Raw genomic sequence first — 20,015 nt, forward strand, 5'->3', positions numbered from 1 at the left:
GCATCAATTCACACGCCATAATGACAAAGTGAAAACAAGAAAAACAAGCACATTTATAAAATTGAAACACAGAAATCTTCACACCCTTTGCTATGACACTCTTAAAATTAGCAAATCACAAACAAATCACTCAATAAGTTGAAGTTGAGTCCATCTTAGTGCAAGTAGTAATAGTTGGAATCAATATCTTACCCTTTTTATAGGGTATCTGATTTGCATAGGAATCAATTACACACTGTGTGGATCAGGTTGTCATTCTAAATTGAGCAAATGGAGAGGAAGAAAACTGCTATGCGACCCTGAGGCCTGGGGAGACAAAATTCTACAAAGTTGAATGGTGGAGAGGAAAAAGCACAGTCGATGGGACAACATCATCTCAGTCACTCTACAAAATTGGTCTATAACCAAGGGGCCAAAAAGAATCCCTTTTCTGCACCCCGTTTCTGCACCATCTCTCGTGTGAAGAATAGAGGTAGCTGCATCAAGTTGAGGGTATATTTGTCACCAATACAGGATCAAGAGAAAATTATAACATTTGCTGAGTTGGTAGTGACATCCTAATCTACACAGTGTGTCATTGATTCCTATACAAATCAGAGACCCTAAAAACAAAGATATTGATAAAAAAATGTGATTTGTTGTGATTTGTTGATAACATTATTGCTTTTTAGCTCATTTTAAGAGTGTCAAAGAGTGTGAAGACTTATGCACATGAGGTATTTCTGTGTTTCAATTTTAATACATTTGTCATTATGGGGTAGTGTGTGTGGATTGATGCCAATTTCTATGTATTTAATACATTTTTATTGGTAAATGGACTGCACTTACTGTATATAGCGCCTTTATCCAAAGCGCTTTACAACGGCCTCTCATTCACCCATTCACACACACATTCACACACCAAGGGCGGCAAGCTACCATGCAAGGCGCCGGCCCGCTCACTGGGAGCAATTTGGGGTTCAGTGTCTTGCCCAAGGACACTTCGACATGTGGCCAGCCGGGGCTCGAACCGCTGATCTGCCGATCTTGCGATCATTAGACGGCGGCTCTACCTCCTGCGCCACAGCCGCCCCGTCAACATTTTATTATATTGTATTTTTTTGTTATTACAAGTTAGTTTTTCTGAGTGGGGCAGTCCCACTCATATTTAAAAAAAGAGTTCAGTACAGTGAAGACAGACAGGAAAGCAAGGAGAAGAAGGGAGAGAGGGCATGTCAGCAGGGCATGGGCCGGACACGAACCCATGCTGACAGTGGCATATGTGTGCACTGTAGACCGCGGTGCTAGATCACTGGACCACCCCAGGGCACTAATACATTTTAAATTGAGTCTATAACACAACAAAAATGTGGAAAAAGTGAAGGGGTGTGTTGACTTTCTATAGCCACTGTACATGTGTAGGACAGATAGGTAAAAAGATAGATGGATGGACAGACAGACAGAGAGACAGACAGACAGACAGACAGACAGACAGACAGACCGAGTGATAGATCGATAGAGAGATCTATATCCATCCTAATGATAATCTCACAGTTCTGTTGTGTTTCAGGTGAGGTGACACACCTCTGTGCATTATTCAAGCAGAGTCCCCTTATCTTTATAAATACCCGGCATGAGAGCACCTAGCTGGATCTGATGCAGTGGCTTACATAAACCCCCTTTTTCTGGACGAGACTGCGCTACTCAGAGAACATCACTCCCATCGCCCTGACAGGCAAAAAACAGGCCGAAATGGGCAGGACAGGGTAGGAGAGGAAGAGGATGGAGATGGGGGGAGGGGGGGGAGGGGGGGATGAAAGAAAGAGGACAGGACTGTTAAATATTGTGCTGAGAAGCACAAGAGAGCACAGGGAATTTGCGGGACGTTCTTCTCAATCCCTCTATCTCTCTCTCTTTTCCCCCCTGTCTTCTGTCGTGTTATTTACTTAGAGAGATACAGTACCCTCCTTCGCTTTTGGAAATGAGGTTCGGTTGCCAGTGTAAATGAATGTGTTTGTAGAGTGATATCACCTCCCCAACCCACACCACACATGCACACACACACACACATGGGCACGCACACATCCACATGCACACACGCACCCACACACACACACACACACACACACACACACAGTCACACACACACACACACACACACACACTCACACACACACACACACTCACTTGTTTGAGAACAGAAGGAATAGCAGAGAAAATGAGAGTTAGATGCAGAGAGAAGTTTGTGTATGTCTTTGTGTGTGTGTGTGTGTGTGTGTGTGTGTCTATGTGTGTGTGTCTATGTGTGTGTGTGTGTGTGTGTGTGTGTGTGAGAGAGTGTGTGTAAATGAACATTGGGAATAAATGGCTCCTGCAGGCTCCTGCAGGCTAGAGGATAATTGGAGTTCTCTTGATCAGTATGCCCAGATTAACACATGTTTCAGCCCACTTTACAAGTCATTGCAGAAAAAATTTAAATAACAAATCCTGCCAACATCTCCCTATGCAATTACATACTGGATCCATCATCTCCAACTCCATATCTATTAAAGACATACCAGCCAATTACCTACATACAGCCTATGGCAACACACACCTGTATAAACCAGCTTAGCTCAAGCATTAGGATCTGTATGTAGAATAACGAGAGAAAGATACTGTGAATGGGAAGGTGAGAGAAGGGTGGAGGGAGGGGGAAGGAGAGAAGAGGGTGGAGGGAGGGGGAAGGAGAGAAGAGGGTGGAGGGAGGGGGAAGGAGAGAGAAGGGTGGAGAGAGTGAGAAGGAGAGAGAAAAGGGTGGAGGGAGTGAGAAGGAGAGAGGAGCGTGGAGAGAGTGAGAAGGAGAGAGAAAAGGGTGGAGGGAGGGGGAAGGAGAGAGGAGCGTGGAGAGAGTGAGAAGGAGAGAAAAAAGGGTGGAGGGAGTGAGAAGGAGAGAGGAGCGTGGAGTGAGTGAGAAGGAGAGAGAGGGGTGGAGGGTGAGAAGGAGAGAGGAGCGTGGAGAGAGTGAGAAGGAGAGAGAAAAGGGTGGAGGGAGTGAGAAGGAGAGAGGAGCATGGAGAGAGTGAGAAGGAGAGAGAAAAGGGTGGAGGAAGGGGGAAGGAGAGAGGAGCGTGGAGAGAGTGAGAAGGAGAGAGAGGGGTGGAGGGTGAGAAGGAGAGAGGAGCGTGGAGAGAGTGAGAAGGAGAGAGAAAAGGGTGGAGGGAGGGGGAAGGAGGGAGGAGCGTGGAGAGAGTGAGAAGGAGAGAGAGGGGTGGAGGGTGAGAAGGAGAGAGGAGTGTGGAGAGAGTGAGAAGGAGAGAGAAAAGGGTGGAGAGAGTGAGAAGGAGAGAGGAAGATGGCGATGTTGTCAGAAAGGATAAAGGTCGAGCAAAGCTCTTAACGTGGAGCCAGCACTCTTTACAGCAGTAAGTGGAGGTTACACTGTACTTTGAACTCTCTCAGCTCCCACTGTTCCAAAAAAGCACATCTCCCTCCCTCCCTCAACTTCCTCCACAACTCAACCTCCTTCCCGAGTGACTCAACCTCTCCTCCTTCGAGCAGAAACCGACTGACTTTGCTCCGACACGTTTCCACTGTGGTTTAGTACCTATAGTTGTCATCTCTCTTAACCTCTTTAGCTGAATGCCCTATTTGACAAATGTCCCTCCTAAAAACCAGACCCAAACTATAATGCTTCTAACATTAGAAATATGATGATCAGACACAAAAGCAGGATGCCATTGGATAGGTGTGTAGATATGCTCAGATCATGATATACAGTAAACAATCATCAAATTAATAATCAAATTAAAGCAGAATGCTTATGGGCCTGTCCAGCTGGCTGTGCTTCAACCCCATTGTAAGTTCATCCTTGCTAAATACTGGTAGATACCCACCCCCTACCCCCCCCCGGGTGCGATCTACGCAGCTCGTAAAGTACTGTAAAGCACCTCAAAACCTAGTAAAAAAAAGTGCTGTAATTGTCACGTCAAAATCATCCGCATCATCACCTCAAGACCGAGTAAATAAAAAAGCACTGTCATTATCATCATCATCATCAACCTCATCATCATCATCATCATCATCCTCATCGCCGTGGTGGTGTTCCTACCTGGTTGTAGCTGTGCACAGCTCCCCCGACCTGCCCGCTGCGCTGCTGGCTTGCTGCGGCACCACCGTCCCTCAGGGCGAGGGTCTGGTTGCTATGGTAGCTGGCGGAGTACTGGAGCGAAGCCTCCGGGTTGGAGTTGAGCTGCAAGGAACTCTGGGAGAGGAGGCTGGGTCCTACCGAGAGAGAGAGAGAGAGAGAGAGAGAGAGAGAGAGAGAGAGAGAGAGAGAGAGAGAGAGGGGGTGGGGCAGCAATTTAGAACTAGCGGCGGTGCATCAGTGTAGCCCTCTGTGAGTTAGAGATGCATACATAATTTATTGAAAGAGGGATGGGGGGGGGGGGGGGTAGAGGGGGGGATAAGAAGGGAGGATGAAGGAGAGAAAGAGGAAGGGAATAAGGATAGAAGGGACGAGGGATGGAGGAAGATGGAAAAAGGGCTGAGGATAGTGGGGTGGGGGGGGGGGTGGAGTTGAAAGCAAAAGTGTTTCTCTGGGGCAAAATGATGATAATAATTATGTCTCTCTCTCTCTTTTGTTCGGTCGTTTATGAGTTTCTGTCTCTGGGCCTGTGGACTGCATCGGTGCCTCTGAAATTCTTCCTCGGAGCCGAGTGGAGCGAGTTTGCTCTCAGCTTAAACGTGTTTACACTATCAACCTCCATCAGCGTCACACATGCACACACAGGAGCGCGCACATTGCATGCACACACATACAGAGTCACACACACAGAGTCACACATACAGAGTCAGTTCACACTATCAGTCCCCATTAGCATCAAACACACACACACACACACACACACACACACACACACACACACTTTTTTCTCAGAGCCCACTCCATCACAGAGGAACAGTCTCCCTGGTGAGAGGTCAAACACACAAACGCACAGACACACACACACACACACACACACACACATACGCGCGCACACACACACACACACACACACACACACACACACACACACACACACACACACACACACACACACACACACACTTTAACCATTTATGTATGTCCACATAGAAAAAAGACATACAGGGACACAAATACTAACGTTGCAGTTACTACACAATCACAATTCATGGACCAGCGGCATAACTTTCTTTTTTTTTACACATTTCAGGGGTACAAGTAGCAGCGTCGCCGCCATATATGGCGGCTGCCAATTACAGCAGAGACAGAGCAGTACTTTGCAAGGCGTTTAGCCTTCTTTTTGGACATCCCCAGTTGTTGGAGCCCTCTTACGACCAACCTGTGTGTATGTCCTAGGCTGCCAAATATGAACACAAGCAGTCTGCATCTGTACCCTAGTTCTGAGATGGTATTCAGGAGAGGTTGGTACTTAATGACACACACACACACACACACACACACACAGGGGCGCGCACACACGCACATACACACACACGCACACACATTGAGACAATTAGTTTATTATTCAATTATAAACCATTTCCAAACAGGTATAGCTTAGTTGTTAGTAATTCAGTTGACATCTGCCAAATAGCAATCTTGCAATCAGGAGCCAGTTAATAATGCTTTACAAAATGCACTTATAATGCTTTTAAAAACCCTGATAACCCTGATAACTAACCCTGTGAAATCATGCAACATTATTTGCAATGGTTGCACAGTTGGGAAATTGTATTTGTTCTTTTTTTGTGTATTTATGCGTAATTAATTCATGTACTACTCTTTGCCTCTATTCGACATGTGCAACCATGACTACCGATCAGATAGGTCTGAGTTCCTCCATTTATTGATTAATTGCTGGTATGGCAAGACCTCATTGGACAACAGCATAACCAGCAGACCGTTCTTTTTTTTTCTCTTCATTACTTTTCAATAGGAGCATCAATATGACAAGAGGAGAGGGCATGTCCCCCAAGCCTCTCTGGGTACACTGTTCAGTGTAATCAGTGAAAACAAATGGATTCGTTAACAACAACAAAACCATCAAATTAAAACCTCTTTACTTTAACCCCACAGTCATTGTTTGATTTCAAATCCAAACGTTTGGAGTGTAGGCTACAGTCAAAAGAAGAACAAATGCTAGCAGTGCCCCGCGGTGGTGTAGCGGTCTAAGCACTAGCCACTAGTGCAAGCTGCCCACCGGAGACTGGGATCGAATCCCAGCTCGCCAGATCCGGATATGGCCGGGGCACACACAGGGAGCGGCATATTGAGCGGCCGCTCCCGAGGGCGGTATAGGAGTATTTCCGGACAAGGATCCGTCGCGCAACACCGCCCCCTGGGTGCCGGAATAACGGTGCTGGGCTCGAGGAGCCAGTCAGCCTAGTCTGCCTGGCGGCCTCCTCTGGGACTGCCGGCCACGGGGTCGTGCGGCGGATCCTACGCAATAGGCAGGGGATAATTGGCTGCTAGGTTGGGTTCAATTGGCTACCAAATTGGGTGAAAAAGGGATAAAATCTGAAAAACAAATAATAAAAAAATAAAAAAAAGAAGAACAAATGCTTCACTGTCCCATTACTTCTGCATGCCGATTGTGGCTAGGTAGTAGCTGGTTATCCAGTATCACCTCTTATTAGTAAGTTGATGCCAATGTGAAACGCACATTATTATTTTTATTTTTTTATTATTAACATTTTTATTAACTTCTCTATGTTCATTCCGCTGCAGGCCAGTAGCCTTGTTGCAGTTTCTTAACGGGTTACACAGAGGCGGCTGTGGCGCAGGAGGTAGAGCTGCCGTCTAATGATCGGCGGTTCGAGCCCCGGCTGGCCACATGTCGAAGTGTCCTTGGGCAAGACACTGAACCCCAAATTGCTCCCAGTGAGCGGCCCGGCACCTTGCATGGTAGCTTGCTGCCATTGGTGTGTGAATGTGTGTGTGAAGGGGTGAATGAGAGGCCGTTGTAAAGCGCTTTGGATAAAGGCGCTATATAAGTGCAGTCCATTTTATGTTTTATTTAAAGTGAATGCCATCTCTGTCATTACTATTTTATAGACAAGCAAGAATAAACAGTCAATGTGAATGATTGATTTATGACTATAACGGACATGGTCAACAATAGTCTATTATCCATATTATTTATAATGAATGATGCAATGTTGGCTCACTTTACTTGATGTCCGATACACATGCAATACTGTTCATAATTGCTTGATTTAATAACGATAATGTCACAGTAAATATTCCTACACCGCAGTAGATTTGTGTATCAGGTTCCCTTGACAACGTTTGTAGTTACTGTTACAGACATTCTCACTCAACATCGATGGCTTCACCGCAACCCCCTCCAACCAAGTCCGCAACCTCGACATCATCTTTGACCCCACCCTCTCGTGCCTTCCCCATGCCTACCAGGTCACTAAATCTGCATTTTTCCACCTCAGGAACATTGCCCGCATCCGACCCTCCCTGTCCTTTTTCCGCTGCTGAAACACTCATCCACGCCTTCATAACTTCCCGACTCGACTACTGCAACAGCATTATCTACGGTTTGCTTAATAACATCCTAAACAAATTCCAATACGTCCAAAACTCTGCTGCCCGTCTGCTCACCTCCACTCGCCGCCGTCACCACATCACCCCTCTCCTCCAAAACCTACACTGGCTCCCGGTCAAATACTCACCACCAACAAAGCCATCAACAATCTGGCCCCCTCCTACCTTGCCGAACTCGTCCCCTTCCACACCCCCTCCCGTTGCCTCAGGTCTGCCGACCAAACCACCCTCAAGACCACCAGGACCAAGCTCCGGGCCTTTTCAGCCGCAGCCCCGTCCTTCTGAAACGCCCTCCCCAACCACATCAGACAGGCCAACACCATTATTATTATTATTATTATTATTATTATTATTATTATTATTATTATTATTATTATTATTATTACTGTTAGAATGCATTTCTCAACACAGGGCAGACACCACCACAATCGATCACAAAAAAATACTTCAAGCACTGTTTTTTGGTCACAACTTTCAGATTTGTTGTGTAACTCGGCTGCGTGTGCCCCTACCCATGACAATATTGACGATAAATCATTGCCTATTGGTACTATTGCTTAATTAACTCCTGATTGCAAACTCCCTAATTGGCAAGCACCAAAGTGAATATCGATCAATCTAAACAAATGACTGGTAACTTTGTAAACGGTTTTAAAGTAAATAATGAACTGGTTATAAGTGATTAATTAACTAATTCTAAAGCATTTATGAACCTGTGTGTGCTATGGACCCACAGAGTCTGGCTGAGTTGAGAGGTAACCAAAGCTGTAGCCAAAAAACAAAACCTGAACAAGGAAAATGGGCAGCACATCCTCACTACCTTCAGGGCTAGCACGTGTTTCAGTCTGAGAGGCAATCCCTCATATCTATGGTGAGAAAATCAGCTGTCCACACACACGCACACACACACACACACACACACACCTGGTATTAGATTATTTTTATTTTGGATATGCTCCATCCATATGGTAAGAAACGCAGCTGTCCACACACACCCACACACACACACACACACACACACACACACACACAGTTTTTTTAATACTATGAGTGCAGGATACGTCTCTCCCCTCCTCTTCACAAAAAACATGTTTTTTCATTCCGATTCATCCCTCGTTCATATGAATTATTTAACAGCACTTTGTGCTTCACAGAGAGAGTGGGAGCTTCCAAACTCATCACTCCCAACATGTTTTGTGTGTGTGTGTGTGTGTGTATGCGTACATGCGTGTGTGTATGTGTGTTTGTGCTTGCATATGGTGTGTATGGTGAGTGTGTGTGTGCATGGTGTGTGTGTGTGTGTGTGTGTGTGTGTGTGTGTGTGTGTGTGTGTGTGTGAGTGTGTAGGGCCGGCTGGAAGGGGGCGGCATTGGGGAGCAACCGTATGCTCTATGGATTAATTGTACGGTGAATGCGCATACTCATGAACACAACTCATCAATTTGTCTCCAAGAGGTATCTGCTGTGGTTTCAGAATGAAGTTATTGTTTGAACATGTGTATGAAGTTTGCATCATCATGCGTGTGGGAACTTCGGGCCAGTGTGATCCAATCTATCATGACATAGGCAAAACCTCCGAACTGTTCTCCATCAGTCATTACTGCACACTGTACTGTACCGCAGCTGTCTGCCGACGACTAAATGCCTCTAGAATTAAACTGCAACAGACATTTATGCTATCCTCTGACTCCCCCCCCACCCCACACGCACACGCACACACACACACACTCTTGTTTTGAGATAGTTATAGCCTTAGCTCTCACAAAAAAACATGAATATTTGAAGAGCGCCACAGAGTTATTAAGCGGGTCATTATTCGAACAGCTTCAGAAGCTAGATTACTTTATGCTTAGGCTTACGATCTGGCCTGGGGATCAGCTGACTCTTTGAAGTGTTGGATTCTCCATTTGGCTTCACATGCTGATAGAATGAACGTCAAATGTGTTTATCTTTGATGGCGTGTTAAAACATCTGATAATGATGTTTGCGTCACAACCGATACAGCTAGACAGTAATGACATAGCTGTTACATAGTAGTAACTATGTAAGTACAATGTCGATACCTCAGTTATGACTGTAGTTACAACAGTAGGTCACTGTTTGATATACGCATCGGTCAGTGAATGGCGGTAATGAGTCTCACACTGTTTTTGTATACAATTAGGCCATATAAAAATGTAGCTTTCTCCATGGACCTATGCCTGTGGCGCATCACTTTGACAATCCGATGTGCCCCCCCAAACTGCCGCGTCGGTCTGTCCAGGACTACCTCACCTTCAGGGTTGTCCACAGTCTGGGGTAAATGTGGTAAATCGTAAATGGACTGCACTTATATAGCGCCTTTATCCAAAGCGCTTTACAATGGTCTCTCATTCACCCATTCACACACACATTTACACACCGGTGGCGGCAAGCTGCCATGCAAGGCGCCGGCCCGCTCACTGGGAGCAATTTGGGGTTCAGTGTCTTGCCCAAGGACACTTCGACATGTGGCCAGCCGGGGCTCGAACCGCCGATCTGCCAAACTTGCGCTCATTAGACGGCGGCTCTACCTCTTGCGCCACAGCCGCCCCCAAATGTGCCTCACTTTTCCATGATTATTTGTCAAATTATGAGCTGTATTATGTTACATTGCAGTGGCGCTGTCCCATGATTTTACTGATATTGCCATGGTCTTTATTATTATTACTATTCTTTTTTTTTTTTTTGAGAGCCACTTTTGCAAATCAATTTCACTTCTTTCAAGAAATCAAATCAATTTCACAATTTCAAGAGAGTTGCAAATTACAGAATATAATAGGCGGGTAATTAGAAGCCATAGATACAATCTTGTCTACGAAATGGAGTGTAATTTTTTTTAATAGAATAACATTTCACATGGCTAACACGAAGCAACCATTATTATGACAGCGCCGTGGTATAGCCGACCACTGCATTACAAACGAGTGGTTGGTTCCGGTTGCATGTAGGCTATGAATCCAGAATCAATGCAGAGGTCAACCTGTTCACTTTACACATTACATTACACATTACATTACGCATTATAAATTACATTAAGCTCATCGCAAAATTGTCCCAGCATTCGTTAACGCTGATAACGGTTGTTGCAGACACGTATAATCATAATCCTACTGATGTTTTGGAGCAGGCTAAAACATTTGCACTGGACAACTTTGTTTGCCATGTTATGTTATGATATAACCATTTCATTCCTCTAGTCAGAACGCCTACTTTTAACCTGTTTATATTTTTTCTTCTCCACAAACTAGTGAGAGGGTATTTTTTGTTAGAGCTCTCACCAACATTAAACTCAGAGTGAAGACAGTGTCCGCCTGTGACGTGCCAATGTGGCCACTGAAAGATTTTTTTTTTAGGAATAACTTAACTTCTATGATCACTTTCACTCTACTTTATTATTTTTAGCAATATATTTATACGATTATACTGTATATGACTCCATCCAAAAGGAAATGCTTAAAAGAACACAACCAAACACAACCAAATGATTATTTTCCTCATAAATGTAGGCTAATTTATAAAATAAAATAAAAAGAGTAGCTAAGTAAAGTAACTAAGGAGAAGAGCTAACCTCTGTGTTCAATTAAATCGTTTCGTTTTAGCAACCTTTGGGGGAGTCCTCGCAAAAACCCCAATGGGATCTGTTTTATAAACGCAACAAAAACATGTCTCTTTCACAGTCCTATATGTGAGGTTGGCAATTCTTAACGGTCAACCTAGTTCAAGAATGTTTCACCACTTTCTACAGCTTCCAACCAGATAGTCCCCCCATACCTTTCAAAACAATTTCATTTTAATATCCTTTTTGAGAAAGCCCTATGGAAACTGTGCTCCCCTCAATCAGGAGGAGAAGGCTGTGTATGCCAGTGAGTTCTAACATGGCCCAGTTCCATCTGAAATACCATTTACAGAATGGCCTAATGCCAGACTGCTGTTGGAATATACAGTGACAGCTAGGCTACATCACTTTGGGGTGCTTTGAGTACACAGTGAATTGCAGCTACCTTCCAAATTTGATTTGAATGTGACAAAGATGAGTTTTTTTTCCTATTCCAATAGAAGCTTTTAAAGAGAGTGTGTGTGAATACTGAATTAAGACCCAGGAGGAGATAGTCAGTGAATAGAGAAATAGAATATAACATAAAGTATGTGCTTATACCACAGCTTTGCTGAATACACCATTTTGATCGGCTTAAGTGTGTGAATACATTTTCCATAAACGCACGGTTGCAAATGTTAATGCACTGCTCGGAAGTTGTTCCAACAAAAGTCGTATTATATCAAGGAAACTCATTTCAGGCAAATAGCACCCTTTGTCTTCATCTAAGTGAAATCTTGTCTGTTCGCTCATTTGATATATGTGATAGCTTGTAGAGTACCCTACTCCCCCCTCATTGTTCCGGCACCACTGTGGGTTTCTTGTCTAGAAATGTTTAGAACATCTCTGACCACCTAAATTGCAAGCTACTGACAGTGCTACTATCTCCTAACATTCTCCTGACATTCTTCTTTTATACTTCTGCACATTAGATACTGTACATAAACTACCTCACTGTACATAGCTCATAACTGCATGTTGCCCATAACTGTAAACTCTAAACCAGGGGTCGGCAAGTAAGTTTGGATTTCGGCCAATTTTTTTCTGAGCCACTATTATGAATTCTGAATAAAAGTCCGAAAAAAAAAGTCTAAATAAAAGTCTGAAACTTTTTTTTCAGAATAAAAGTCTGAAACATTTTTTTCAGAATAAAAGTCTGAAACTTTTTTTTTTCATTGGAGACCAATGAGGTGTATGAGGAGGTATGTGTGTGTGTGTGTGTGTGTGTGTGTGTGTGTGTGTGTGTGTGTGTGTGTGTGTGTGTGTGTGTGTGTACGCGTGCGTGCTTGTGTGCATTTGCCTATGTGTGCCTGTGTGTGAGTGTTTATATGTGTGTGTGTGTGTGTGTGTGTGTGTGTGTTATTAATAATAATAATAATACATTAGACTTATATAGCGCTTTTCTAGACACTCAAAGACGCTTTACAGACTGAAAAGATTGAGTAGTAAAATAAAAAGAAACAAAAAAATAAATAAAAGAAAGTATAGGGGTCTAATACATTTTTTGATAACTAAATCTAAGTGTCTTTGTAGGACAATCTACTCTGTATACTGCAAGTATATCTAGATTTCGGGCGGAGAAGCGGCGAAAACAAGCAGCGCCAGCGTCCTCTGTGAAAAGTGTTACGAGTATGATCAATGTAATGTTAGCTAGCTTAGCTAGCTACCTCTAAACATGGATTTGGCTGAGCATAAATTAATTAATTTGAGGTGGTAAACACAGTCTGAGTTTCTCTCCAGAGCCATATGGCGCTTTTCCATTGACCAGACTGGTACGGCTCAGCACGGCACGCATTTGAAAAGTTCGGTATGGTACGGGTAGGATACGTTCTCCATTATACACAACAGACCAGGAACGAGCGGTGACAGTAGGAGGAGTTAAGTGTCATAAGAGCACTTCACTTTAATAAGTGCCGGTATACAGCTCGACGGGGGGGAAATGCGATAAGAATTATGTCAAAATGCAGCACTATCATGCACTTAAAACATGTAACGTTAGATATATAGATATATAAATAATAATAAATAACTTCCCTGTGTTTAAATGAGTCCTCTTGCTCTTCTATATTTGACCTACTCCACATTTTCATAGCCTTATCGTAACATGTATTCTTACTGTTAGAGCAGCTAGTCAAAACCATATCATTTACCGCTTTTTATAAAGCGATACAAGTAATATTGAGCAGAATTAAGTTCAGCCTACTGGTCCGGCCCTCCACAATAGTCCCGGTTTCTCATGTGGCCCATTGTGAAAATGTAATGAATTGCCCACCCCTGCTCTAAACTATACTGATGTTTAAAATCCTACCCCTGCACATACCGTATATAACAGAGTTACCTATCACTACCTCTTGTTCTATTTATATCATACCCTTATATCACTATTTGCATTTCTGGTTTTTGTGGATGAAAAACATAAACCCCTTACTTTCTCCTGTGGAGTATTCCTGGGGGTCAAGAATTCCTGATTCCTGTAGGGATCGGATGCAGGAATCTACAAGCTCCAAACCAGTGGTCAGCTCATCTTCTATGTCCTTCTGTCCGTCCGCTGGAGAGTAAAAGAACAGGAAACACAGACCCAGACATGACTGATGGATACAAGGCCTTATTGCTTACACTATGTGAATGGGATGTACCTGAATATGAATATGTTATTCTGAAAAAACACCATGGAAACAGATACAGATACAGATTCTACCCTAAGCCCGTTATTTATTTTTATTTTTAAAAAGCCATCGTCAGCAATGATGTTTCTTCAAATCGATTCATGCACCATCGGACTTTGATTTCACTAACTAGTCGTTTCATTTACAACACATTTTTGAGAAATGATCGTTATTCAGTAGCCGTCCCCACTGAATCAGTGCTGCCTCAATGCGAACCTCTCGCATTCGCAAGTAATAATTCACATATAACTAGCAAACTGCAGCAAGGTTAAGATATCAAGAAAAACAAAGGCAGCATCATTGGAATTTAAGATTATTCCCTTCAACTGAAGTATATTTTTCTATATATCTTTAGTTTCTATTTCCCATGCAAAACAGAATCTTTCAATTTATAAAATAAATTCTTCATTTTTTTTTCTGATTGTTCAATGTCCCCCAGGTTAGTTAAAAATAAAAATAAAGAGTGAGAGAGAGAGAGAGAGAGAGAGAGAGAGAGAGAGAGAGAGAGAGACAGAGAGAGAGAGAGAGAGAGAGACAGAGAGAGAGAGAGAGAGAGAGAGAGAGAGAGATGGATGTGGAAACATACTTCATAATTAATTATATGCCAAGTTAATGTTGTATTAGAATTAATTTAACGATTAAACGTGACTTCCGGTATAAACCAGGCCACTTCAGGTCTTCTATCCCAATACAGATACAGATACAGATACAGATCATTTTGTAGGTTGAACAGATACAGATACAGATAATGACATCTCTGTACACCCCTAGTGTGCACACTTGTTTGTGTGAGGTTCTTTCGCAGCAGAGGATTAACCACTCATGACTGTACACGGCAACAAGAAGGCAAATGGCTGGCACCATTACATTGATACACACACACACACACACACACACACACAAGCACACACAATCACATACACTCACACTCTCTCCCTCTCTCTCTTTAGAGAGGTTATGTGTGTCAGCATAGGTGTACTTGAGTTTCAAGTTCGGGGAGACTACAGGGTTCGGGGAGACCAAAAGCATTTCCTGCAATTCTGCACATTTTTTACATAACGACAATATACAGTGCCCTCCACAATTATTGGCAAGTTGAGAAAAAAAGGTCATAAAAATGTCATAGGTACATTGTTTTTGTAGAATAACAAGTTTTAACCAGCTGAGTATATGATCTTTTAAGAAAGCCAATATTCCAAAGAGCATGTCTCTCTCATAATCTCTTCAGAAGGTTATTGACGTGTTTAACCTTTAAGGCCAAAATATCTAATTATCGCTAGGCTACCTGACTCATTAGGCTACCTGACTCACTTTCTCATTGAACTCATCTTTCTCCTTGAATCTGCAGAACATAGTAACACAGAAGTAAGACAGATATTGATTTTGAGCCACTGAGTGTACCCCGAGACTTTTATTGTCAAAGCCTTTTACATTTAATTCAGCTAATGTCATCCATATTTAGCTTTTTGTGTAAATCCTCCAAAGTTGCTGTAAGACAGCAGCATTGTTCTGTCAACAGTGTGCGGTGGTTATTATACGTAACGTTACAAAGGGTATTACGTTACAAAATCCGATTCACAACATGAATGATCACAAATTTGGTAAAAGTGTAAATCTTCAAATCAAATTTAATTTGTATAGCGCATTTCTCACAAGATGCGACTCAATGCACTTTACACACTGACAGAGCCGCAAGCAGGCAAAAGTAAGAACCTGTACACTGTGTAGCCAGGAAAATTCCCTTGCAGCCCTCTACTCATAGAGCGACTACTACCAGTTTGCCTACCAGCACCCAGCGGTGGACCCCATCCTCCCCCGCCCCACCACCAGCACACCCGGCCCAGCCAAGCAAGCACAGACCATAAAGGCCCCGCACCAGGCTAGCCAAGCAGGTGCCCCAGCGGCGGAACAGACCAGGCACACGGGGCAGCCGGGGGCCCCCGAGGAGAGGCCCAAGGACCACTGGCGCATAGCAAGCAAGCAAGGGCGAAAAACCAGGAAAAGTTCCCTGCATATTATCGGCGTACACACTGTCCATAAAGTTAGTGTTATATCTGCATCGTTCTGCATCTAGCATGGGCACATGGGGTTTTCTCTCACAACCCACTATGCGTATGTGTGGATTGTTCCTCTTTAGCATTCACCTGTCCTGTGGCCTCATTTATAGAAAGTACATTGGATCAAATTTGATCTTACCCGTGTCGTACGTAGAAAACCACGTCAAGGTAGTGATTTATACAAATTTCAGCGTGAGTCAATTTGACCGTGGAAACGATCGTAGCTCTACGTCAGGTCTTGACTTGAAGTATGCACATTACCTACTGGTTATGCAGAGTTATTACAGGCATGTGAGCCGCACTCGAACACGTTAAAGCCTACTGTAATTCATGCGAAGTGAAAGTGGCTCGTAATAAAAATTAACACTGTTGTTATCAGCTGAGAAAATTTGTTTAATTCAAGATTTAAAGGGAACTGATGTCTATGATTGTATTTCAGTCTTCCTTTATATGCCATTAGGCTATTGTATGGTGTAATCATTCTAAATTGAGGCGTGATAAAGGCGGTCGGGTATATTCCAGCCCTCTTTCAGCCGCATCCTGCCTGATGTGATCGGGGGAATTCGGGGGCGTGCGTTTGCGACCGCGCGTCTATTTCTGATAAAAGACAGTCGATCTCCTCCTCAGTAAAGTTTTTCTTCTTTCATTTGTCTACCATTGTCTGAACTCGTCAAAGGTGCTGCTCAACACCTCAATCAAGCCTATTTATAGCACTTGGCTTAATTCAGCCACTAGCTCATTCACCTGCGTTCAATTTCAAGTGTATTTGTTATTTATAGACGGAAGTACGTACGACAGACGTACGCAATTTTAAACAAGTGCAGCCCGTTTTATAAATAATGCAATTCAATTCAATGCAAAATCAATGCATATAAATGCCTCATCATAAAACTGTATTATCATTCGTTTGTTGAGTATGCAGTGCACAGGGCTGATACCTGTGTAAGTCCAGGTAGCATTTGTCACAGCTAAACGCTAATGGCTGAGATTGCATGCTTGTCTGTTGCTGTGATTGCTGCTAGCGCTCACTCACATGTCTATTTACCTTTTCCTCAGAATTATAAAAGAGATAGACTTCTGGGTGAAGAATTTCAGAATTATGAAATTAAAATGTGTGACATTTACCTTGAGTGTTCCAGCGAAACTGCTCATCTGCCGAACTGTAAGGAAACAAACACAAACAGTTTGGGTTAATGAAAGACTAAGAAACACAAGACTACAATTTAGCAGCTTTCCTAGTTCCTAGCTGCCACCAAAGACACACTGACATGTTTATCACTATACAGAGGTCCATATCGGACAGTTGCTGAAAAAGTCAACATGATTTGCTTTAAATTGCGAAAAAGCAGTTCCATCATCTCAATGCAGTATATGACTTCATCTGCATGAGACCAGACAGGTCTGTGAGTAGCAGCAAGGCCAGGGATGAGTTTTCTAAAAGATGACTTTTCACAATCTAAACCCATGCCTCTCCGAGACCAGGCAAAATGTAAACATTGACTTTTCGACCATTAATCTGTCTACATTTTTTTGCAGCTAGGGGTTGTCGGAAGAAATGAAGTTCTACTTTACCCACAATATAATATATGAGTGAGTTTCCCAAAGCTTTGTGGGTAAAGTAGAACTTAATTTCTATATTGTGTGAATGTGTGTTATAGTTTTTTCCAATTAAAATGTACTGTAGTTATCATAAAACATTAAGGCAGCATAGATGTTTTATGGCCCTCAGCTAGAACATAATAGGCTGTTATGGCTCCCTATACAGTAGGTCCTGGAGAGCCATTGACAGAGCCAGTGATAGAATGATTTCCTGTTTACAACACAGAAAGCTCAGATTAAAGCCTGACATGGAGAGTTCAGCGACACAGGAGAGGAGTATCTATGAAGATAGATATGGGTCAAAACTTGTGAGGTTGTAGATTTGTTTTGTGAACTTGTAAAATAAATATTTGCACTTGTATCTTGAAATGTCCTGTTTCATTCCACTTTATTACACATAACTTTATTTACATATGGACTTTAATGTTTAGATTTTTTGTCTGGATTGTTTGAGTTAATACCAAAGTCTGGTGCACATTTCACTTGAATAGGCTCATTGCAAATATACATTTACTGGACATTGTATAGGGCAAAATGGTGGCCTTATTGGGTACACAACCCTACTCACAGAGGTTTGTATGTATTCAATATTACCATGTCTGTATCTAAGGATTCACATGCCTCACTCAAGATGATCTAATCAGCACATTCAATTCTTACGAGTTTTGATCATATGTTTTATCGTATCATTCAATCTATCTATCTATCCAGATATCAATTCCTTACTTCCTTCAATCCATCCATCCTTCCATCCACATATGTGTACATAAACCTCTGGCGGTTGAAGAAGTTTGGCATGGGATCGAAGACCCTGTGGGCCTTCTTTTTTTTTGTAAGATTTTATTTTCCATTTTCTTTTTACACAAAACATTATACACACATTACTTGACAAACATCACAATACATCACAACTTGACAAACATCACAACACATCTCAAATTGACATACATCACAACGCATCACAGCTTGGCATACCTCACAACACATCACAACTTGACATACATCACTACACATCACAACTTGACATACATCACACACATCACAGCTTGACATACATCACAACACATCACAACTTGACATACATCACAACACATCACAACTTGACATACATCACAACACATCACAACTTGACATACATCACCACACCTCACAGCTTGATATACATCATAACACATCACAACTTGACAAACATCACAACACATCACACCTTGACAAACATCACAACACATCCTAACATCCCAAAGCCCCACTTTTTTTTTTAAACCGTCTAAAGTCTATCCCAGTTTACCCCCTATACTTTATCTAACTAATAATTCTAATGCATAATCAAATTAATCTCTTAGTACTATGTTTCTTGCACTATCTTTACGTCTTAGCTAAGGCCTTCACTATCTCTCCCCATATCTTTTCAAACTGATCTTTCTTATTATTGTCTATGGCTAAATTCTTCTCTATATTGGTATAATAAAGAATTTCGTTTTTCCATTGTTGTAGTGTTGGAGGTTTACTTGATTTCCAACTTCCAAGTATTAGTTTTTTAAATATAATTGATGAGTACATAATTATCCACCCCCTAGGGTATCTTACTGTGGCTACATCCTGGAAAAGACAGATTGAAGGATACAATTTGAATCTTTCCTTATGTACCCCTGAGAGCCAATGTTCTATGTCAACCCAGGTTTTCTGTACTCTGGGACACTCCCAGAATGCGTGTATTAGACCCTGTGGGCCTTCTACAGAGGCACAACTGAGAGTATACTGACTGGGTGCATCACTGCCTGGCACGGCAACTGCACTGCCCTCAACTGCAAAGCACTACAGAGGGTGGTGCGGACAGCCGAGCACATCACTGGATGTAAGCTTCCCTCCATCCAAGATATATACCACAAACGGTGTGTCAGCAAAGCCCGGGGGATCATCAAAGATCCCAGCCATCCCAACCACAGCCTGTTCGAACTGTTGCCGTTCACGAGGTGAGGCCTCTTCCGGAGCCTCAGGGCCCAAACTCAGAGGCTAACCAACAGCTACTGCCCCCAGGCGAACAAGCCCACTGTAGACAATTGACGATCTTCCCCAAGCACACCCCATGTGTGCGGACTACGGAAACCTTAAGCTCACAGCCACTTTACTAGTGAACTATCTATTATCACTAGTGACACCACTAATGTGTCCTGTCTTATCTGTACTATTGTCACCTTTATCTGGTATTATGCCTATTATTTTTTGTTACTTATGTCCTGTAGCCTACTACTGTCACTTTTTTATCATGAATTATGCTTGAATTATTATTGCCTTATGTCTTGTCCTGCAATATCAGGAATCGAAGCCTAAGAATAATTTCACTGTCTTACACTCATGTAATGTGACATCACAATACACTAGAAACTGAATACAGTAGTTGTAGATATGGTAGAGTGCATGTGTACACCTTTGCGTTTACCTCCTAGATGAGGTACTAATTCCCCTCTTCCAGGTCCTGTAATGAGTGTTCTTTAACAGACATTCTGATTGCGCTGAGAGAGCAGCACTAAATATGG

The 20,015-nt window shown here is 42.7% G+C and overlaps 1 protein-coding gene across 1 annotated transcript in view; it reads right to left on the bottom strand.

Annotated features, from left to right (window-relative positions):
• LOC308168849 (catenin delta-2-like) overlaps positions 1-20,015 on the bottom strand; it is a gene marked incomplete at both ends in the record, with an annotated part of 196,466 nt that overhangs the window by 153,147 nt on the left and 23,304 nt on the right. Inside the window, 2 exons of the mRNA XM_080543493.1 lie at positions 4,070-4,242; positions 13,585-13,704. Of these exons, the coding sequence (XP_080399619.1) occupies positions 4,070-4,242; positions 13,585-13,704 (293 nt within the window). The remainder of the gene's footprint in view (positions 1-4,069; positions 4,243-13,584; positions 13,705-20,015) is intronic.

Source organism: Nansenia antarctica (genome assembly GCF_963989245.1).
Source record: "Nansenia antarctica genome assembly, chromosome: 12".
Taxonomy (NCBI): Eukaryota; Metazoa; Chordata; class Actinopteri; order Argentiniformes; family Microstomatidae; genus Nansenia; species Nansenia antarctica.